This window comes from Cydia fagiglandana, chromosome 13, assembly GCF_963556715.1.
Source record: "Cydia fagiglandana chromosome 13, ilCydFagi1.1, whole genome shotgun sequence".
Classification (NCBI taxonomy): Eukaryota; Metazoa; Arthropoda; class Insecta; order Lepidoptera; family Tortricidae; genus Cydia; species Cydia fagiglandana.
Genome location: NC_085944.1, coordinates 1,992,267 through 2,017,313, shown reverse-complemented (window position 1 = coordinate 2,017,313; position 25,047 = coordinate 1,992,267). Strand labels below are relative to the sequence as shown.

At 37.6% G+C, this 25,047-nt stretch overlaps 1 protein-coding gene across 1 annotated transcript in view; it reads left to right on the top strand.

Annotated features, from left to right (window-relative positions):
* The window catches only part of LOC134669977 (cell adhesion molecule DSCAML1), a 57,526-nt gene extending 40,379 nt beyond the window's left edge, over positions 1–17,147 (top strand). The window contains exons 4-7 of the mRNA XM_063527622.1: positions 10,844–11,034; positions 11,522–11,651; positions 12,577–12,717; positions 16,389–17,147. Of these exons, the coding sequence (XP_063383692.1) occupies positions 10,844–11,034; positions 11,522–11,651; positions 12,577–12,717; positions 16,389–16,537 (611 nt within the window). The 3' untranslated portion in view covers positions 16,538–17,147. The remainder of the gene's footprint in view (positions 1–10,843; positions 11,035–11,521; positions 11,652–12,576; positions 12,718–16,388) is intronic.
* Positions 17,148–25,047: the final 7,900 nt, after the last annotated feature.

Sequence of the window (25,047 nt, the reverse complement as noted above, 5' to 3'; positions counted from 1 at the left end):
TAATAATATGTGTGTAGATAAAGTAGTGTATGTAACTGTACATAATAAGGCATTAAAACACTCGTGTGATCCTTTTAAGAAACTCACTTCGTTCGTTTCTTAAACCCACACTCGTATTTTAATGCCTTTCATTATGTAGCAGTCACATAAACTACTATTCCGTCATGCACGTTTTTAATGCATATTTAGCGTCGATAGACACACTAGGTAGGTACCTACTGTTATTTTCAATCTTTTCAACCTTCATTCCATAAAATTTCGGTTCAGATCAAACGTACACAAATGTGTACTTATCTACCTACAAATATCTGTATGAACCTTTATTGAGAGTTTTTGCAACGAAATTTGATATTGAATAATTTAATTTAAAACTCAATTAAAGTTTGTATGATACTACTAAGTAGATAAATTTTATTCGTCTGCTTCACCACGCTGTTAAATCCCTATTGTAAAGTAGATATACCAAGTTCAATTATATGTTTTAATGAAATTTTGGAACAAAGCTAAATCTTCCCTCGGCCCGATTGTGGTCGTTAAGTTTGTCTTTCATAATCCGACCGGTCGTTCCAGAAATACGGGCTCATCTTAAAAGTTGAGGATTCCTCCATTTTAGCTATGAAGATAATGACTGTGGTTTTCGGCTGCGAATTTAATATTCAAAGACGTAATTTTGTATCTGCGGTAGTTATTATATTTAACCTTCGCAATAACACATTTTCGGCGTTGCATGATGCACCAAACAAACGATTTCGGAAAACTAATACACCTATATATTGAAGTATTGAAACCTTAGCGCATGTAATTACCGGAGTCGCCTTTAAGAGCTTACCCCTCTGCCGAAAACCTTGCACAATTGAGCAAACTTTTGTATGGACAGATGTTTATCTGACATGGCTATTTGTACGTTACGTATGTAGAAATAGCCATACATTTGACGTGCCCCTCCCCCGCAAAAATCGGCAGACTGTTTTGTACAGAAAATGATAGCCAAGGCGTCTCCAGTTACTAAATGCTAACTGAAACCATTGTGGCTGTCATGATTGGTGATTTTATTGTGTTAAGTACGCAACTGACTAACGACCTGCCTAAATGATAAATAGTGGATTCCTTAAGGAAAAAATATTTTGAAATGTTACTGAAAGAAAACCATATTGGGCTATCGCCATATTGGGCTGAAACTGATATTTTTTTATGTTTAGGTCTGAGTGGTGTGGAATAGGTACTTACGTTTAAACGTACTTCCGAAACCGCAAACTTCTAGTTTTACAAATCTCACTAGAGGATCGTTAAAACTGGCCGCTCACTAACTCTTAAACCACGTTTATATTTTTTAATCCGTGCTCCAAACTGGCGGAACATAAAAGTTCCGACTCCGTGCCTATTACGGCAGCACGAATTCAATTATGACTTTACGAGGGTTGCACTGAAAATGTCGGGAATAGAGAAAACTGTCGCATCTAGACAGTCAATCTTTATTTTAATGCATACTTAAACTCAAACTGACCACGCATATAAATTTTCTTTTGAAAGTAATCATTCTGTAATGCACACGGCTCATAATCCCAAAGTCCTTTTTGTATGGCGATTTTGGGGCCTTAGTGGTTTTGTATGAAATTCGTAAAGTAGCCAACGGAATTGAAGTTTTTTTTACATATATCTATATATAAAAGATTTTTTTACTGTTGTCATATGAATATTTAGGAATGTCGAAATCTGCCGATATGCAACTTTTTTGGCAGTCTTTTTAATTAACAACACAAATGCGATTTTAAATTTTGACGTCGCTTTGGAATGACATGCTTCTTTAAGATCACCCATGGGATAAAATGAAAGCGACTTTCATATATAATTTTAACTGCAAACGAGCGTACGATGAACTCTAGTTCATAAAAAAATAACAGAAGCCCATTGTAACTTTTATTTGTTCGCTGAGGGCATATTGAAAACCGTTTAAAAATGTGATCCGAAAAATCACTTGGCCAAAAATTCAAATAATGTTCGACATACAATTTTCAAATTGTCAGTAATTTTTAAATATAAATGACAACCAAATGGAATATACCTTAAAAGTTTTATAAAGAGTTACATTTTTATAAATTATATGCCTCATTCTATTATGTTATTTCTAAGTGTCCCATTCCCGAATATTTCAGTGCGACCCTCGTAGAACAGCTGAAGTTTATAACTAAGACATATTAGGAGTATGCTGCCACCCGCTGGTCTTCCAGCTTATATAATATGTAAGCTTATAATTATAAAATCGGTGGCCTTTCTTTTAAAATATATGAATGATATACCTAAACACTTGAACATTGTATGTATGTATGTACTTTATTGTACATACAAATAAACACACGAGAAACACAGTTACAGAGTAAATTAAATACAACAAAGCCGGACTTATCCCTGTATGGGATCTCTTCCAGTTAACCTTTGAGGAAATGAGTAGGACAGAAGTAAAGATGTACGACAAACAAAAGCAAAAGTGTACAATCTCTAAAAATTAATGAAACACCAGTGTTAACATCTATAATTCGTGTAAGAGGTAGAAAAAATGGCGAATACTTTTGTCGGATCACGCCTATTCTAATAGAATTTTAATAGATCGCTAAATAGAATTCACTTATCATTTCAAAAAACAAGCCAAACTCGATACAAAAGTGCAATTTTGGAAGTTACAGCAGTAATGACTAATTTTGCCATTACTGATCCTTCGGCCGAAACACGATTTTTATACCGAAACCGTATTAACTTCGAGCTTCGGTCGGACACTATTTTCGTATGCATTCAGCGAGAACTGATATCATTATGACTCATTCATTCAAACCGCACAATTTCAATTAAATTCAGACATTCCTTCATAAATCGTAACTTTCTGCACCTGTCGTCTTAACATACATAGAACTTCCTCTCAACACCACTAATTAAAACTTACCTAGTTTACACTGCGCGTGTCCCTCCAGTCACGCAGCTTACATTTTACATTAGCAGTTTCAGACACGGTACAGCCGCCTGCAATAATATGTTACACAACGAAGGCAGCAAAAATATCTGACACGATCTTATTTGTAGAGCCATAAGAGCGTGTCACATATTTTTGCGGTCTTCGAAGATCTAACATATTATTGCAGGTGACTATAAGGTCAGCCAAGAAAGTGGTCTACCACTTTTCGACTCTATCAATCAGATGATAGACAGGCGTGTCTCACTCCGCGATTTCGTCGCTTTGCTACAGGTAGCTAAAAGTACATCTGTTCGGCCCCAATTTTGGGGTTTGCCAAAAGCCGCGCGTGGCGCTGTCGCCACCTAGCGGCCATATTTGTGCTGACCGTAACAGACGCGTTTTGTTAGAGAGTGAGTCTTCTTTACTTAGTACTATTATTTATTTTGTGTGATAGAGTAGAAAAGTGGTAGACCACTTCCTTAGCTGACTGTACATGCCACCGGTGATATATCGCCCGCCGAGACATGGTTTACGAGTGCTCGAACGTCGATAAATTGATACATTAATAACTTACCGCGGCGAATCAACGGCGCTGGGGCTTGTAGAAGAGTCAATTTATATAATGGACCTTTAAACTAAAATTCTGAGTGAAAACAACTTAATTATACGTGCTACAAGCTTATAGAGACAATGCTACAATGTGTGATTCCTTTTAAATGTGCTGATTCCATTGAAAATATCTCGTAAAACAAATAGCTATTAAAATATCTCTTGTATTTACAAATCACTTTAGCCACGTTTAATATTTTAGAACTGCAAATAGACCCGGAACATCCGCCCAGTCCGAATCGGCCAAGGCTCGGTTGCCATGTAAAGCTCAGTCCAATGACCTATATACCCAGATTGCTAAACCCGGCCCTATGTCCCATTGAGACTTGTTTCTGTCCTCTAATCTAATTCCAAGCGTTTTATTTCTTTAAAGGTACTTACTCGAATAATACAGTCAAGAAAACGGTTAGTTTGTTTATACAACGTTTTTATTATTATTTATAGCAGGGAGTTATTATGGATGGCTTTATTCACGTCATAGAATAAATAATAAATAATTACGCTGTCATATAGACAAATAAGACGGCTACAAATATAATGACCACCAAAAAATACTTTAGTACCCTAAATAAAAAAATCATGCTTACCAAGAAAAATTACTGAACACCAAAAAAATAAGGCCTAAAATTACAAATGTACCACCATTTTAATTACGACTGCACTTCAAATTGTATTCGAATACCAAATATATTGAATGATTACCAAAAATCATTAATGATCACCAAATCTTGAAGACCAAATAAATGCGATATTTTCACCTAAATAAACCACTATGATACCAAAAAATTTATACATATTACCAAATAAAGTAAAATGATGCCAAAATTACTAGCCCCTCCCGCTCAACCCCCGTACCCCGCACCGCATAACTTAGGTAGGCATACTGAAATGCTACTAGAAAAGTATGTTAGGTTAGGTTTGTACTGCTATCTATCAGTTAAGTGGGCTAGGTTAACACTGCGACCCTTACAGAAACGAATTGCTACTAGAAAAGTGGGTTAGGTTAGGTTTGAACTGCGACCCTTACAGAAAAGAAATGCTACTAGAAAATTGGGTTAGGTTAGGTTTGAACTGTGACCCTTACAGAAACGAAATGCTACTAGAAAAGTGGGTTAGGATAGGTTTGAACTCCGACCCACACTGAAACGAAATTCTACTAGAAAAGTGGGTTAGGTTAGGTTTGAACTCCGACCCACACTGAAACGAAATTCTACTAGAAAAGTGGGTTAGGTTAGGTTTGAACTGCGACCCTTCCAGATAAGAAATGCTACTAGAAAAGTGGGTTAGGTTAGGTTTGAACTGCGAACCTTACAGAAACGAAATGTTACTAGAAAAGTGGGTTAGGTTAGGTTTGAACTGCAACCCATACAGAAACGAAATGCTACTAGAAAATTTTGCTTTGCTTTAATAGGATAAAAAAGATTTAAAAATTTGGTTATAATTTTACATTAAAATGGAGTTCTAATTTTGGTGGTCATTTACTATTTTTGGGTTTACAATGATTATTTTGGTGTCATTTTATTTAATAGGATAGCACGATGTAAAAATTTGGTTATCAATTGACATTAAATTGGGGTTTGAAATTTGGTAGTTATTTACAATTTTTGGGTTAATAATGATTAATTTGGTGTCATTTCCTTTAATAGGATAGTAAAATGTAATAAAATTGGTAATCATTTCACATTAAAATGGTGTTATAATTTTGGTGATCATTCCTTATTTTAGGGTGGTAAAGTAGATTTTTTTGGTATTAAATTTGGCTGCTATTTAACTGATCACCAGATTTAATAAAATTTAATACCAAAAAAATCTACTTTACCACCCTAAAATAATGAATGATCACCAAAATTATAACACCATTTTAATGTGAAATGATTACCAATTTTATTACATTTTACTATCCTATTAAAGGAAATGACACCAAATTAATCATTATTAACCCAAAAATTGTAAATAATTACCAAATTTCAAACCCCAATTTAATGTCAATTGATAACCAATTTTTTACATCGTGCTATCCTATTAAATAAAATGACACCAAAATAATCATTGTAAACCCAAAAATAGTAAATGACCACCAAAATTAGAACTCCATTTTAATGTAAAATTATAACCAAATTTTTAAATCTTGCTATCCTATTAAAGCAAAGCAAAATTTTCTAGTAGCATTTCGTTTCTGTATGGGTTGCAGTTCAAACCTAACCTAACCCACTTTTCTAGTAACATTTCGTTTCTGTAAGGTTCGCAGTTCAAACCTAACCTTACCCACTTTTCTAGTAGCATTTCTTATCTGGAAGGGTCGCAGTTCAAACCTAACCTAACCCACTTTTCTAGTAGAATTTCGTTTCTGTGTGGGTTGGAGTTCAAACCTAACCTAACCCACTTTTCTAGTAGCATTTCGTTTCTGTAAGGGTCACAGTTCAAACCTAACCTAACCCACTTTTCTAGTAGCATTTCGTTCCTGTAAGGGTCGCAGTTCAAACCTAACCTAACCCACTTTTCTAGTAGCATTTCTTTTCTATAAGGGTCGCAGTTCAAACCTAACCTAACCCACTTTTCTAACCTAACCTAACCTAACCCACTTTTCTAGTAGCATTTCGTTTCTGTAAGGGTCACAGTTCAAACCTAACCTAACCCACTTTTCTAGTAGCATTTCGTTTCTGTAAGGGTCGCAGTTCAAACCTAACCTAACCCACTTTTCTAGTAGCATTTCTTTTCTGTAAGGGTCGCAGTTCAAACCTAACCTAACCCACTTTTCTAGTAGCAATTCGTTTCTGTAAGGGTCGCAGTGTTAACCTAGCCCACTTAACTGATAGCAGTACAAACCTAACCTAACATACTTTCTAGTAGCATTTCAGTATGCCTACCTAAGTTATGCGGTGCGGGGTACGGGGGTTGAGCGGGAGGCGCTAGTAATTTTGGCATCATTTTACTTTATTTGGTAATATGTATAAATATTTTGGTATCATAGTGGTTTATTTAGGTGAAAATATCGCATTTATTTGGTCTTCAAGATTTGGTGATCATTAATGATTTTTGGTAATCATTCAATATATTTGGTATTCGAATACAATTTGAAGTGCAGTCGTAATTAAAATGGTGGTACATTTGTAATTTTAGGCCTTATTTTTTTGGTGTTCAGTAATTTTTTTTGGTAAGTATGATTTTTTTATTTAGGGTACCAAAGTATTTTTTGGTGGTCATTATATTTGTAGCCATTAAATTTTATTAAATCTGGTGATCAGTTAAATAGCAGCCCAAATAAGACCATCATATCCGTACGGTAGATCTTATGATGGTGATACTTGTGATTAACATGTCACCATGTGAAAAAGACTAGGTACCTATATTTCGTTTTTTTTTAGCATTAGAAAGAACTTGAAAGAAGATAAGCGATCTTGACATGTCTTTTAATTGACAAATGCTTTAAAAAAACCAGTAACTATTACTTATGAAAGCAGAAGAGTATAAATGATGGTATTAGATTCATAATTGTTACATATTTGCCGTAACTTATTTTTAAAATGTGTTTTTCAATTAAAAGACACATCAAGATTGTTTACCTTATTTCTAATGCTAAAAAAACCAACTATAAAGCCGTGTCCTGTCATATTCATATGATATGTGCAACCGTCATACCGCTGCAGTTACTTGGTGTTTATACCAGATTACATGAGATTTTGTTATACTTATTTGCATAACTCAAAACTAGGTGCTTAAGCACCTTACTGTTAAGTTAAAAGCTGCTAAAGAAGCTCTATGTTCGACTGCGTAAGGGCTCCTCTACACGATGGGCCAACGCCGGCCACTCCAAGGGACGCAGCCATGCGGTAGAATGAGATAGCAATATCACTTGTTCCTCTAACGCATAAATGCGTCCCTTGGAATGGCCGGCGTTGGCCCATCGTGTAGAGGAGCCGTAAAATTTGATGTAAACTCTGTAGGGATGAGACCGGTTTCCCCAAGTTATTTTTCTATAACAGAGAATAATGGTTTTCGTAGGTACATATTAATTTCCGAAAAACAATAACTTTTCTTTTTCTTTGCGGTTTTCAGCCGATCCAGGGTTGTCTCTTTAACTGAAAATAACGTGTTATTTTTGCTTGCTTGCAAACCGTGCACTAAAGGGAATTAATTTGCCGTCGTCCCGTCTCCATAAACCTTAACAGTCTTCAAAGTAATCTACTTAAACGCATTAAGGTTGACCTAAATGCCATTGAACGAGGCAAGAGCCACGAAACTCTATTCCATTCCACGAACCCAACTCCATCAACAAATATGTAACTGTTTGTCTTAACCAGAAGTTAACATAATATGTAGGTATATGTGAAGTAAATTCTGAGGGTTTTGATGAAGGTAAATATTGTTGGATGTAATGGAGCGGCGAGTTGTGAAAGGTTGATTTCAGGAGTGAAAAGTTCGTATGTAGTAATTGACCAATTTTCTGTTGCTCTTGAACTATTCGTTAGAATCTAACAGCATTTTTGCAGTTAGGTTCTGACGTTTTATTGATAGGTATATATGTTTTATGAACAATGTAAAATAGTATATGAAATGAATTACACAATTTGGACGTCTTCCAAACCATCAGAGTCAGCATTAATAGTAGCGGATAACATAACAATAACCCGTCAATTGCCACTGCCACCCTCTTAGACGTAAGTATTATGCGTCTGTTAGGAAATGATAGCGTTTAGTTTCGTTTTCTGCAAACGACTGTCATCTTGGCTAGGCGTCCTAGCAATGAAATTGTTCCATCTATTTTGACCCTCTCATAGTCCTCGCTATTTAATTTTGGTGCAGCACTTACACCTGTAGTATGTTATGAGGTATCGTCTTGGGTCGTCCCATTCGTTTTTCGTCAAGTTCTTAAATTAGTCCTATTCTGCTTTCGTCCCTCATTTTACATTGAAAGCCACCGACGATTGTGACGAATGCAGAATGAGTGACGAAAGCAGAATAGGACTAATTTAAGAACTTGACGAAAAACGAATGGGACGATCCAAGACGATACCTGTTTTGAAGATTCAACACATTTAATTTTAATTTTTAAATTATGTGTGTTATTTAAAATAATTATCAATTGAAGTTTGCTATTCGCACAAAGCTAAAATGCATTCATTAATAAAAATTACAACAATGATGAAATTGATGAAACACACGCCGTTACTTGTATGTTCATGCAGATTGTCAAATCACTGTTTACAACTTTGCAACATAAAAACGCATAATGACATGTAAATTTCCCTACAACACATGTACGATAGTCGACGTCATCGACAATCTAAACCTTATTCCAAATACATAAGACTTATAGTCAGTCAAGTTGTTGTTAGTAGAATTAACTCCACGCTAACGACAAGGTACTATCGGAACCAAACGCATAATCAATAAAATTTCATTCGCCGACTACATAATCGACTCTATACAATCATGTTTTCATTTTAGTTAGTTTGAATTTGAACCTTATTGCAAAGTATGTTAAGCTGGTTTCGCATTGAAATGTGACACGAGACATTGTGTAAATAGGCTGTTAATATTTGCCGAACCGTACCTGTGTGTACCTTTTTCTATTTGTTTATTTTATTTTCGTAGCCATTAACTTGTCATAGTTGTGTGTGTTTGAGTATGTCTGTAAAACTGATTTATCCATTCCAAGCAAATAAGAATCTATATAAAAATACCACCTGTGGCCTTTCAACATATTTGTAACATTGTTTGTTATTTCTTACGCGAATCCATTTACCAACAAAGCTACTTTCCAAGGCCGCAAAATACATAATTTTTATTACGGCCATAAAATTGTTAAAGGTCTTAGAATGAATTGTGTTTACAAGGAAATGTAATAAAACTAGAGATGGGTCGCGGGTATTTACGCAATTTACCCGCCCAGGTAAATACCCGGTAAATACCCATCTACCCGGTATTACCCGTATCTACCCAAATGGACGGGTAGATTCATTTCTTGTTGCACATGTCGGTTTGTGTTAAATTGGAGATATAAACCGAGTTAATGGCAGTAATTATTGTGTGTCATTTAAAATGAAATGGTTTAGTGAAACCTGCAGTTGTAACTAAGGAATTTTTATTAGGTATAATTTTGATAAATATTAAAAAAAGGCCGTCATAAGAGTTTTTTTTAGTTTTGAGTAAATTATCGTACTTATACGTTGATAATACATATCCGAACTTCGGTCGGCGGGGGGTGTGGTTGGGGGGAGGGGGGTAAAAGAGAACTTTTTCATATTTCTTGGAATCTGTCATTAATATCGAAAAGTGTTGTAGGTACAAACTAAAGTAGACAGAATTTCCTACAAAAAAGGTTATATACGTTTTTGTCCTAAAACTAACTGTATTTGACTTATGAGCTTTCCAAGTTGTGATACTGCACAATTTTTTTTTTATTATCATTCATAAGTAGTCTTTATTTTCACCTTTCTAATGTACATTAAAAGCGTTTTAAAACATTTCCGAAAGCCAGGGAATGAGTTTACACGATTTTCATAATTGGACTGATATGTTAAAATCGAACTTCACCTCATAGCAATCTTTTCGTAATTAGTTTGAACATAAATTTTATGTAACATTATAAAAAATACTTATATTCATCTTATTTATACTCACATACCATTAAACATATCAAATTGAGAAGAAAAACGAAAATACCCGCGGGTAGGTAAATATCGGGTATATACCGGGTAAATACCCGCTCTCGGGTATTACCCGGGTACTTACCCATCTCTAAATAAAACTCTTAAGTATATGAAGTAGTGTTTTTTGTCTAAAATGTATAATTCGTTCTTCTTTTTCATTGACTATGTTTTAGTAGAAGTGCACGATTTTCCGCTGCGATAATTAACTCGCCGGCACGAAGTTGTTTATCACTTCTTGATTGCCGACGATTACTGCAGCAATTTTCTCGTAACGTAAACCCTGGATGGCTGTTAAAATTGATGATATATTACTATGATACTTTATTATGATACTTTTAAAATATCTTTGTTATCAAACATCATGCAATTGTGTAAATAGATTGATAATACTGGCAGTGGAATTTGTCTCAAATAAAGAAATTTCGTTATTATTCGACTGCGTAACATCGCTTTGTGGGCACTTTATCTAGATGCGCCGGCAACGGATTTTCATACAACATTGGCGGCCTTAGGCAAGAGAGTTTGAGTACTACGCGCGCGTCGTTCGTTGAACGTTTTATTGGTTCTTAGCTTGAATTTCTTTCTCTGTCTGATAGTTTCAAATAGTTTACAAAACTTTTTCTTTTTTCTTCCTCAGCGGAGCCTCCCCCACTGGTCAACGTAACAGTCCACGCGTCCACCATTCTCGCCCTAATCTTATGGAACGTAGCGGGCGACGGTGGGCACCCAATCATAGACTTCACAGCGCAGTACCGCTCCGCGACGCCGATCAACGGCAGCCTGGAGCCTTGGCGGCCTATCAGCCCCAACCACATCAGCCCCAACTCGGTCAGTGTCCAGTCAATGTGACAGTCTATACCGCCACCTAGCTCTCATCCTATGGAACGTAGCGGGCGACGGTGGGCACCCCATCATAGACTTCACCGCGCAGTACCGCTCCGCGACGCTGGTCAAAGGCAGCCTAGAGCAGTTCCGCCCTATCAGCCCTAACTCGGTTAGTAAACTACTAGTTTGCTAGTCCATCACTAATTATTTGAAGTCATCACAGACCGCGAAGCACCCAAAAGCATCTTCAAGTTGTTGGATTCCATTAAATACGTATCTTATCTTAGTAGTATTAGTATCGCTTTACTAGTACAACATTACATTCCTTCGGTTAGGTATTCTGACATACAGAGCATCATATTCGTTGTAAAACCGACTGCACAGTTGCTATTTCATTATTGCTTATACGTATTATACAATAACTGCTAACAGCGATAATTTTCGCGATTTGTACAAATAATACAATTGACCAAGCAACCTAAAATTTCAGCGGCAAATCGACGTATACCACCTGGACACGAATGCGTCCTACTGGTTCCGCGTGTGGGCCAACAACCAGCTGGGCTCCGGGCCCGCCGTCGAGGTGCTCGCCACCACGCTATACTCCGACCCGGAGGCAGGTCAGTCATGAACCTTACTGCGATGACATAAGGTCTATAGTCAGTCAAACTGAACCAACACCGACCGACACTTCCTACTGGTTCCGCGTGTGGGCCAACAGTCAGCTGGGCTCCGGGCCCGCCGTCGAGGTGCTCGCCACCACGCTGTACTCCGACCCGGAGGCAGGTCAGTCATGAATCTTACTGCGATGACATAAGGTCTATAGTCAGTCAAACTGAACCAACACCGACCGACGCGTTCTACTGGTTCCGCATGTGGGCCAACAACCAGCTGGGCTCCGGGCCCGCCGTCGAGGTGCTCGCCACCAAGCTGTACTCCGACCCGGAGGCAGGTCAGTCATGAACCTTACTGCGATGACTTAAGGTCTACCTATGGTTAGTCAGAAGGGTCCCAGCATCGACCCGGAGGCAAGGCAGTGACAGTACCATCGTCACCTGCCCGTTCGTAAACCTTATTGCATTGTCATAAAGTATAATTTTGGTTAGTTACCCAAGGGCCACGGAATGAACGCTCGGAGTGTGCACGTTCGACGCTGACGCCGACCGCCATTACGCTCTAGCGACCCACTTTACAAGAAAAAAACCGGCCAAGTGCGAGTCGGACTCGCGCACGAAGGGTTCCGTACCATTACGCAAAAAACGCCAAAAAAGAACACCTTTGTTGAAATAGAACTACATCATCTGTGAAAATTTCAACTGTGTAAATTTAAAGTAGATATCACGATTCTCGAGTTACAGCCTGGTGACAGACGGACAGACGGACAGCAGTTAGTACCGTGGGACGCTAGAGGTTAAAACTTAAAAGTAATGTCTTCCGTATTTACGTGTACGCGTTTGTTTTTAGCACATCTCGTGTTCCGTCTCCATTTTTATCCGTCTATATAATCGACTTACAATCGCTTTAACTACAATATTTCGTCCGCAGAGCTCTACAAGCACTTCTTCACCGGCGCGGAGCACTTCGACACGCGCACGTGGCTGGCGGCCGTGTGCGTGGTGATGGGCACGCTGCTCGTGCTGGCCGCCGGCACGTGCGCCGTGCTGTGCCGCGAGTGGCGCCGCCCCGGTGAGCCCCAGCCCTAGCACAAGCCGCTACCGAGGCTGTATTTCCTGTGGAAATAAGCTGATTCAGGCTTTAGGCGGTTAGGATTAAGGTTCAGTTTTGAAGAGCGTAGAAATCTGAAAAGACATTCCAACGGATGCATACTAATAATTATTATAGTCTTTGTTGGACTGTAGTTTCTAGTTATAGCATCTGCCGCTGTTCTACAAACTGCGAGAAGAAGAGTGTACAGTCTGCATCAAAATTATCGAATCAGACTACGCATCAAAAGTATCTACAATTATCTAATAAATTAATAAAAAGAAGCATTTGTAGAACAATTATACTGTGAGCGATACTTTTGAACGCGAACTGTAGAGATTTATCCCTATTTGGATAAGTATTCCAGGGTAGCAGATACTTTTGGAGCGTTGTTCCATCCGCTACGAGTAATATTGATGCCGAGTGTACCTCCTGTGCGAACAGGCTGAACTGCAATGTTTTGCAGACATTAACTTGCTTAACGCAAGTGACTCCACTTTTGAAAACAGCCAAAACAAGGTCGTATGTCTGTAATTATAAGGTCCACTTTCGAATAAAACGCTACTACTACCATAATGCAGGTTGCAATAGGCTTTAAGGATAAAATAATTGAGCAGCTTGAGCATAACTTAGATTTTCTAATTAAAGCTTGTCCTTTTATGGACCATTAACGCCGCCGCAAAACAATTCTAGGGTTAATCGTTCGCCTGTAAAAAGTTCACATTTTTAGGTATAAGGATAAATTTCAAAGCTTCCTGTGATGGTGTATATAGCCTTTATTACCGGCACAAGTCGCTATTTAATATTTAAAGGCATCTTCCACGAGTTTATAAGCTTTCCAACTTAAACTCTAAATATAAATAGGAAACAGGATAATATTTCGATAAATTAATCAGTTTTGCATCATATTAAATATTGCGGATGAAATCATTCTTGCCGTAATTCTCACAGCTACTTAGGTTAGATTTTATACAAACTAATATTGGCTATTAAAGCCATTGAACAAAAATAAGGTGACTATAATTTTTAGATCACAGTAATATTTTAACGTAACATATTTACTCAATATATTAATAATTTTAAGCTCAACCATAATTTCAGGAAAGCTTTTTTGACTTAATTAGTTCACAAATAGGTATGTAATTTTTCGAATATATCTTCGCACTGCTTTTGTAGACTTTGAAATAACATAAACCGTTAATCGTAACAATTTTTAAACTTCAAATACAATAATAATTTTAATAAACTAGTGATATTATATTTAAGTAAGAGGTTATTATTAGTGCCAAGTTATATTCATAAGAGTTTTCATCTTCCATAATAAAGATTTTAATATAATAGCTATATAGCTTTCGTATAAAACAAATTGATAATAAAAATATAAAATTTAGATTATTTAAATTTATGCTAAGTACGGGATGGGTGCTACACGTCGATATTTTAGTAGTGATTAAAAACTAATACCAAAAAGCAATCTTTCCAAATTTAAAATGTTACCGGCTGTATATAAGCTTAGAATATAAATACAATTTAATATTATACTATACATTCCTATAACGTCCTTGGGACGAAAAGCAATAATAATATATTGTCTAAAAGCACTATAGGAATTTCGCCTTTTTAGGGTAATGTAGGGTATGGACCAAAGGACTACGGAGCGTCAATTATTGCTTAGATGTGAAACTCGATAGCTCGCCTTCGAAACTATTCACTATTACGATTAATAAATCTATTTAAAAAGAAAATTATAAAAAGACAGTTTTATATCTTCATAGTTATGCTAGTAATGCTTGAAAAATACATTTTTACTATACAGAGATGGGTTAACTGATTAACTTTTTAAACGACTAATTAATCGTCACTTTGAATCATTGCTCGCGATTTAGTCGGTTAATTTTAATCGTTAGTCGATTAGATTTTGCCCATCTCCGTTACTATACTCTGATTGTAATATCCAAAATCCGTACAAAACTGATAATTAGTTACCTACCTATAGAACAATACTTAGTCAATAGACAGTTAGCTTATAATAAAACAAATCATCTATTTCAACACAAAGTAAACAGGTACTAATAAAAACACTTTAGGCTTAGCAGAAAAATACAATAATAATTACATAACATCAAACTTGTCTCAAAAGGCCTCTGTGCTGTTGGCTTCGGCCCCACGCATGCCTCCCAAAGGTCCGGGACCCCATGGTCCCGAGATATGGAAAGACATTAAATAATAAAATAACGCAACTTAGTATACAATTGATTCTTGCCATATATTCGCTTCAATATATTTACTAAGTAGATATTTTATAAGAAAGACATAATATTTAACAGTATTTTATATATAAACCCATTACATTACACGCACTATGTAATCGTTGAACAAATGTGATCTAACCTTTTTCTCTGGAATAGTTTTTTTTAATAAGTTAAACGAGCAATCAATACAATAAAAAAACTATAGATTATTTATTCCATGATGCCAAACCAAAACCGATTTTATACTACAGTTCTCAAGGTGTAAAATCAAATGACAACCTACTACCACAGTTCGTAGCTCAAACATTTTATATGTCCAATAAAATTCATATATCTATTCTTATGACTTAGGACCACTCCTGATATCTGGACCACTGTAAAGAACTATGTTTCTATTGCTGTCACTATATTGAAAAAAAAAGGCTCGCTTACGGAACTATTATTAAGAATACTAGGTATTATTTAGATATTTTACATTATAAGTAATTAATAAGATTATGCATGAAATCACATCTGTATTTAAATTTAAGCACATTTTTTCTCTTAGTATACAAGAGACAGGATGACATGAATACCAACTATGGAGTTTTTAAAAATATCAAAGGGAGTGATTTTACATAGTTTCCTAGTATTGCCAAAGCCTCTTTAGCAATTCTTTTAGAATTTAAATTAATTAGTAAAGCTTTACGATTATGCTTTTTTTCTAAAACTCGTAAATTACTCTGAGAGAGTTGCTTGGCGTAGAGCTGTGTTGCAATCCTAGTTCTGTCATTGCAATGAATTACATTCCATACTTGTGAAATTCATTCCGTAAAATGCTCAGAGCGCTAAACCGAAGAGCCCTTATGCCCGCTCCACATATTCACGAAAAACGTCCGTGAATTTTCGCTTCTAGTTTTTTTAACAAGGATCTTGTTTGAACATTATTATGATTAATATTGCATTACTTTTGTGACTTTAGTGCATTATTATTTACAAAAAAAAACTTAATAGTTAATCGCATATAATTAACTATTTAAATTACCTCTGACGTTTCTTCAAGACCACGGGAAATATGCCGTCCTCGATACGTCTGAGGTAATGTTAAACTTAAATATACGAGATTGAGCCTCATTTTCGTAAATAATAATGGTTGAAAATCGAAGTTTAAATCAGTGTTTAGTGCGTTATTCGTGCACCTAATGTGGAGCGGACATTTAGTTTTATTCTATCCAATAGAAACTCGCTCTTTACTCCTCGCATCGGCCCGAAAAGCGAGTACTTTCCGCATGCATTTTATATAACCGTGCCAGTTTTATTCATTCAATTTTTCTTCTTTCCCTCTATCGCACTCGCTTGGAACGCACGCTTGGACTGCGGACACTTAACATTCACTCACGTAACGGTACGTATAACACACAGAGTTTGAAGAACAGGACATAATGGAGTTAGTGCCTAACATAATCCTGAACCCCGGGTTCATGGACACGGATCCCGTGCCGCGGGACACGGCGGGCGGCGTGATCCGGTCCACGGAGTGTCCGGGCCCGGGGAAGCCGCGGCGGGTCTGATTCTCGTCTATACTTAACCTTAGGATATTCTATCGCACCGATTCGGGACATTTGTCATGATTGTAGCGTTGAGGTGTGACGTTGATACGGGAGCCACGTTGCATATGGGCATTGTCATCAAATACTTCAGAGCTTAGATGTTCAGAAATGCGTGTGACATGACTGTAGTGATGAGATAAACTGTATGTGCATTACGGCTCGTACACGACATTGCGCGACTTGCGACGGCGGCAGCGATAACCATAGGTTGGAGCGAGACAGCGATCGGACCTTTCGTCTTTCGTTCTCACCTAGGGTTGTCGCTGCCGCCGTCGCCAGTCGCGTATTGTCGTGGTCGAGCCGTTAGGATATTTACAGGCATTTTGCTTGCGCGATGTATTTGTTTGAGAGTAAACAATAGTTGAAGCAAACGACCTGAAAATGTTGTAATAATTACGGTTTGGGTACTATTATTAAAAAAGTCAGTGTGTTCAGTTTCAATTCTTGTTAATTATCAATATGCGAGGTATCAAAAACAAGTGCATTAATATATTACTAGAAAATGGCAGTTGATCAAGAAAAGCAGTGATACAGTGATACAGCAATTTATTGGTAAAAGAAACATATACATTAAGGGTCTCCCCTGATATATCGACGCGCATTCGGCAAAAGCCGATAGGAAAAAGCTTTATGTCCACGCAATAAGAGCGAAAAAGTCGTCGTTCGGCTCGGCTCGCATCGGCCGGCGCCTGCCGACGCGTCGACGGCTTTTTCGCTCTTATTGCGTGGACATAAAGCTTTTTCCTATCGGCTTTTGCCGAATGCGCGTCGATATATCAGGGGAGACCCTTACACGTCATTTTGTTACTTAAAAAAAGCAAAAATGTGTTGTTAAGCAAAAAGGTAATATTTTAAGATTTTACACACCCTCTATCATCCTTAAAAAATATATCTCTGGACTTTCAAATACCCTGAATGGAATGACACGGTGAATTGTTTTGTTCTCTTTCTTACTTTGCCATTTCGACAAGGCACTTCAAACACCCTTTTGACAAAAGTTATACCATAACCATAAATTATTTGTATACTTCAACATTAAAGAGGCATCTTGCACTCATTGTGTTATTAATCATGTTACCTCGCATGAACGTTGCCTCCCGTATCATCTTGTACCCACACTGTTAACTGTGGACCTTATGCCTTTTGTAATAAGGTCCACCGATGTACAGTTGAGTGTTTGTACATCGAAACACCGAGTATGGATCAAGGGTAAGCTGGACATATCAAGTTTATAAGGACGGTGCGTAGTATATCCCTAGGTTGCGGTACATGCTGTGCTTGTTGTAAGTTTACACTCCGAACTATCACGTATAGTTTCAAGGCAGTAACGGCGCAAGCAGAATTCAACTTTAATGGGAAAGTGATAAGGTTTGGATTTAAGGTGAGATATAACTAATTGTACGTGAAATTTAAAAAAATATAAATAAGTGATAGATTCAGGGCCGGTTTGGAAAGCGAGATTTGACATTCATAAAGTGCGTATCTTTTTAAGGATTTTCGCTGTTCTAAACCTAAACTCCTTACATCCGGCCCTGTTTGTCTTGTAAGCTGTTACTACTTGAAATAGCATATTGGTGTACGTTCGGAGTAATTTTAGCGTAAATCTACCATTGAGAGAGATCGCTTTAGTATTGTAAGCATTTAATTTTTATAATCAATGTCGAGGTTGCCATCACTGAAAGACATAATTTAGTATTTAATGTGTCACGATTTTATATAATGCTTGCATTTACTTTTGATATATACTATACACAGTTATGGCAAAAGTCTGACTGAACGCTTTATTTATTTCTCTCCTGGCAACCCCGACGGCCATTTTGAATTTGGAATCTTGTTGCTTACCGTTCAAGTAATATATTGTTAGTAATAAGAATTGTATCGTTAATTATATATTTTTTTGCAATATTAGATATATTTTTATATAAAAAGATCTCAGTAACTTAGTTAGGAAGCCGCGCATGCGCGGAGACGCCATTTGTTTATTTAATCGTGATTTTGTACTGTGATTTATTTGCGTTATTATTTATTTTCAATATTTATATATTATATAAGGAATCTGATGGCGATTGTATATATTTATTTTTACTGATATGGTACATAACGCGCGCGGAGCTAAGGATGTACATAGTAAAGCTACCCGCGTACCGATTAACGCATAGTACTGTGACGGTTTAACTGAGGAAATGAACGTCAGGTTGCCATTTATCATGGTATAATAATATACTCCGCCTGGTACTCTCTTCCCGTCTTTTCGTGGTCACATGACTGACACAAGCCTACGTCATCATGCGACAGAGCTATATGATAATATGCGATAGCGCTATACATATATAGCGGCCATGTTATTGTGACGTAGGCTTGTGTCACTCTGGGAAGAGAAGACCATGTTTTATTAGTCTATGCCATTATGAGCCCAGAGCACATCGGCTGTATGCACGCTAGAAGTGGGCGCCGACCACCGATAAAAATTCACTGCACGCACACGTCACGCAAGCGGTGTGCCGCACTCATAATGATCATGTATATTACAACGCGCACGGCTACACACACGCACCTGGTGTGCACAGGTCTTTATCACGCGTAACTTATATTAAATATGTATTCGAATAGGAACTGTAAGCCTTATATCTTGTTTGATATTGTACATGACAATACAACATCAGTCATATTACTACCTCAATCAAAGACAATAGACAGGATTTTAAAAGTTTTCTCTCCATTACCGGGTTACCATCGCCCACACTGTTAAGCCTTTTGTAATAAGGTCCACCGATGTACATGTCACCATCAGATATATCGGAGCGGCCAAGGTGCTCACAAATATCTGAGCACGCCTCTATTGTCAAGGCGTTAGAGTGCGTGCTCAGATATTGTGAACACCTTGGACGCTCCGATATATCTGATGGCGACTGTACAGTTAGGAGTGTTGCTGTTTGTACAAAAGGCTAAACAGTCTGCCCGATTCGAACTTTAATATACGTCAATTAATAGATCTAGAAACGATATGGATTACATGTGCCTGTGTCAAAAGTGACGTTTCTGTTTGAAGAAACGTCAATTTAGACACTGAGATGTCTAATTCATATCGTTTCTAGATCTATTAATTGACGTATCTTAAAGTTCGAAGCGTCCCGAGGAGCATAAAATTCTTATTAGAATATCGTCACAAAACTTTGTAGTTTTCGCATCATACAAAAAAAGCTATGCTACGCGCTACGGCGTAGCGCTACGAGCGCAGCTTTGCAATCACTGCGATGTAGCTCTTAGTAACCGTCATAGTAAAATGCAATGCTTTTAGACGCGCATCGAGTAAGACTATTCAAATTTTATAAGGAATAAAATGTAGCATAAATTCACGGCACTGTGATTCGTAGTTAAGCGGTTATATTGTAGCGCATTCAGGTCATACTTACCACCGACGAATAAAACAATACGGACAGTGTTTATACAAATACAAAGTCGCGTTCCTTCAAGATTTAGTGCCATCTATTGAAGTTCAATTTTGATTAAATGTCTAAGCCAATGGCTCGACCACGTTATTAGAATGGATGTGGATCGCGGCGCTAAATGGGCATATAGTTCGTAGGTTCGTAACTGAGCCCGAGCTAATCCTATTGTCTATTGTTAAGTAAAACCGCTCGTGCCACGTGCCACCACCACCTGCATAAAAACCTGCGTACTGCGGTTACCGAGTGCCGGCGAGTCGAACGCTACAGAACCAGTCTAAAATGTGTCATCGAGATGCGTAACAAAGGCGCGTTATCGAAGAGCGCAACTACACTGGTTTTTTGAGCGTTGGACTAGCCTGCGCTCAGGTGCCAAATAGAATAAGGATGACCCTTTTTTGCAGGTAAGTACCACGTGCGGTTTTACTTAACAATAGACAATAGGATTAGCCGCCGGGCTCAGTTACGAATCTACGAACTATACCTGAGACGCTCAGTAGGGCGGAGGCCCATCGGACGTCTCAGGCATCGCTAGGGCGATGTTTTTTAAGTGGACTTGCGCGATCTGCTAGTAGATAACTGACGTGAGATTGCGCTGGATCGAGACAACTAGTGTGTACATACATATTTAATTACACCATCGGGTCTACCGCGATATAATTTCATCGTGGTTTTTAGCCTAAATTCCGACGTTTCAGCTGAATTGCACCAGCTGTGGTCACGGAAAGACTCAGTCCGGTGTACAAAACGCGAGAGTTTAAAGTGTTGTATAACTGATACTGAACTGATAGTGTTATATAACTATACTCGTGTCGGAGGCAAAGACTCATTTTGGATCGCTGCTTCATTCATTAAGTAAAGCAGGCCACTGACGAGCCTTCCAAATGGATGCCGTTACAATGGATTCATCCAAATGGACGGCATCCTAATATTAAACATTGTACGTTTTTGACATTCACGGACCGATTTTGGATTGCAGCCACGCAATTTGGACTGTTGAAAGGCTCGTCAGTGGCCACCTTAAGATGTCTTAAGCCGACCACTGACTAACAGGCCACCGGACGGTATCGGCCTATCAGTTGTTCGGAGCTGTCAAAATCTTGTTCTAACTGACAGGCCGATACCGTCCGGCGGACTGTTAATCAGTGGGCCCCTTAAGCGCCATTCACGCCACGCCAGCTAGCAATATCCCGGTTATTGGCGGAACACGATTTTGTAAACACGGTCTTGTTTTATTCGTCAATGGTACAACTCATATGTTAACGTATTTAAATAGTACACGACAATATTATTGAAAGGTTGATTAATGTATAACGTAACCGTGTGACACTTGAAGGCAATGAAGCATATTGTAATGATTGTGATTTTTAACTTGAATGCTCTGAAGCTCAATTGGCTTTCTATACTGCAAAACGTAATTCAAGACCAAAATAGTGAGACAATATATGTTGCCATTGCAATAATTTGTTACTAAAATTGTAAATTCCTAAGATAATCACGCTAAGATAATTTACTCATTAGTAATTTTACTTCTACTATTTAAAAAAGTACTTTTATTTATTTATTTGTACATAAATACAAGACGCGCTAGTAAAAAAGTGGCAACATTTCTTACTTTTTTTGGTCTTGAATTACGTTTTGCAGTATAAATAAGATTAATATTTTTTTCTATATACTTTCAGTTTAGATAGTTGCTTGTTTTGAGAGTTGTGATGGAAAAACGAAGTACAGTCAGCATCACATAGATACAGCCAAATTGTTCAAATATATCGGAACACATCGTTATTCCTATGATACCAAAGATTGTCTCATGATCAATTTGGTGCTCGCTAGTTGCCAACCTAAAAACTGTGTAGCCACATTAAAAAAATATTAATCTTTTTGAGGGTAGTTCAATAAACAACAAGACGAGTTTCTAGAGCATTCATTAGAGGTAAGTGAGAGCATATAATTGTTATAGAAGTGTAGAGCTGTTTATTTTTGTACACGGCGAGCATGCATATCATATCGGGGAGCCTTAGGAAGAATATTTGTCAAACAGAATATATTTTGTAATATCCTTTCCTCTATTCTTCGTAGCCCGAAGTCAGAACACAGTCAAGAAGTATGAACATGTCACATTCTCAAAATATGGTTTAAATTTTTTTCCCAAACCCCGAAGCCATACGAAGTACTCTCAAAATGAAATCAATAAGTCTTTCATTTTGGTTGAGATAGCCGACCGAGCTTAAGGTGAGGTCTACCGTTCACCAACGGGATGCCAGTATGGCAAATGCAGTAACGGTCGATGCAGAGGTAGTATTTTTGACAGTTTAGTTTTTGACAAAAATAGTTCGGGAAAAAAGCTATTCCGCTTACTAACTTTGTCCCTAGAGCGTAAGCAATAGAAACTGACTCATAAATGTGTGCGGCCATACATATTTATATTAATGCATATTCATAGGTATATCACCTTGACTGTAGACAAAAAGTACGAGACATCTTTTAACATAAATAAATTAAAAATTTGCACTCTCGGGCTACGCTTATCTTTACCTTCCAAAGTAGCTCATTGCCTTTCTGTGAATCCACTTCTCTCGCCTGCACTGATGACGGGTCGATGTACTAAATTCTTCGTGATAAGCATCTTTACTTATATTTTAACCTTTTGGACGCCCATGACCGATATATCCGCACCGCAGGTCCAACTCCAAAGACGGATTAATCGGTCACAGACCACAGAGCAACATAGACCTACGTTCATATGCATATAAAGTTCAATTTCAGTTTTGACACTTCGGTGACGTGGCGTCCGAGTGACTGCTTTTGTGTTTGGCACGGCGTCGAAAAGGTTAATCTGCATTTCACACTAAGCTAACTAGAACCGCTGTAACTTACTGTATTCCTAAACTGCGTTGTGCTTGCTTCCTCTAAAGTCTAAACTAAGTACCTATATATATTTATACGATAATTGTGAATTGAACATGTGTCCGTCTTGCAATTGTAAATGTGCTAACGTGTCAATTATTTCTGTGTCGTGTGCTGCACTGTCACTTTATATTTATATGCTAAATCGCACTCAAGTATATATTATTACCAAAGTGCTTTTGGAAGTTGATAAAAAGCTGCAAAAATAACTGTCCACACACTGCCATACAAATTGGCACACGAAAACCATTTACAGTGTTGTAACAATAAGGTCCTATGGAAAATGGTGTCGCTGCGCAGCAGTTGCGCCAAACGTTACGTCGAGCGCAGCCATAGCGATGACTGTGCGTTTACTAACCGCCGACGCTCATGAGTGCGGGGTCTTTACATATAGTTAGGAGTATTATTGCCATGTGAAATTTTACTTTCCCATGATCACACTGCAACTGGTCACACTAAGGACCCCCCCCCCCCCCCCCCACATCTAGCGTCTTTCGAGCGTCGGCGTCTGGTCAGCGCTATGGAAAATGACGTCGCTGCGCAATTGCGTCGAGCGCGGCCATACAGTTGTAGACGCCGACGCTCGAAAGACGCTAGATGTGGGGGGGGGGGGGGCTAAACGTACCTATACAGGTACAATCATCATTTAATGATTTTAAACTTCAATTATTTGGTCAAAAAACTTGAGTGATGTTTAGCCTGTGTGTCTGCATTGACCTGCACCTTAGACTTACAGATCTTCCTCTAATTTGACATATAAATGGTGTAAGAACAAGGTTCTCGAAACGGTACGTATTCGATAATATTTTTAGTAGGTTACGATTGACGAGGCATTTTTCATGGTTGATATTGTGCATGTATTTTTATAGACTTGTCGGTTGCATATTGACTTTGTGGTCGTGTTATCGTGAATCCTGTTACAGTACGAAATTATGATAATTCAGTATGATACTTAGGTAACGTTGTTAAGCATATCCAAGTAAATTTTAACCCTCCAAAGTATTTCAATGTATAGCAGACCTGTTTATGTCGCAAACCAATATTTTTAATCACAATCCATTTGAAATGGCTTATCCAAATTGTAATATCTATCAATATTTATGACGATACGTATTCAATAATATCGACTGTGAATATTTGGTTTCAATTTTAACTACTTAACTACTTCAACCAAATTGTAAAGAAAAATGTACTATTTGTAGTAAAATCATCAGCAAATAACGCCAAACCTCCAGATATATAAGTAAACTAAACTTTAGGTAGCTTTAAGGGTTTTATTAGTGTAGCCGTTTGAACGCTAGCGTAGAGGCACTTAGATAGAGAGCGAGAGTCAAGACTGGGGTGCGAGGTGTGACGAGGCCGGCTCCTAAAAAGAAAAAAAATGCTTTATTGGTGGGTTTACTCGAATGCCACGCAGGTACCAAAAAACGGCGGGAGGAGTGAAAAAGCTTCTTATATAGCTTGAGTTTCAACTTAGGCACCCAAAATCTGTAGTCGGGTCGAACAGAAAACTGTGTTCGCGTCTTTTCTGTAGACATACACAAAAGTTAAGGGCTATAAAGGTTAATTTTCTTATTTAACCCTTATCCACGTGAAAATGTACTCCTTTTATTTAGAGAACTCTGATAAAATCATTACCTACATGCTCACTTCACTCACAAGCTGTTAACTATTGCCCACAGGAGAGAAAACTAGTGTGTTCGCGCGAACTGTACATTTTTATAAAAGGAGTATGTTTTCACGTGGATAAAGGTTAAATAAGAAAATTAACCTTTATAGCCCTTAACTTTTGTGTATGTCTACAGAAAAGACGCGAACACAGTTTTTTGAATGACCCAGTCACAGTCGCCTGGACTACTCGTCCATCATAATTTTTCCGGCTCATGACAGAAGTAAAATGATGCGTTGTGCCAAGTGTGGCATTAGCTTTGTTCAATATTAATTCCTACTACTTAATAATTCATTTTATTAGTAGTCCAAAGACGAGTACATAGTTACCTACCTAATAATACAACATTCGTTAGCACATGAGATGATGTTTTGTCTTTATTTATATTGAAAAAAAAAATTGTTCATAAAATTCTTTCTTCTTAAATAATCAGGGTTTTTTTTAAGAAC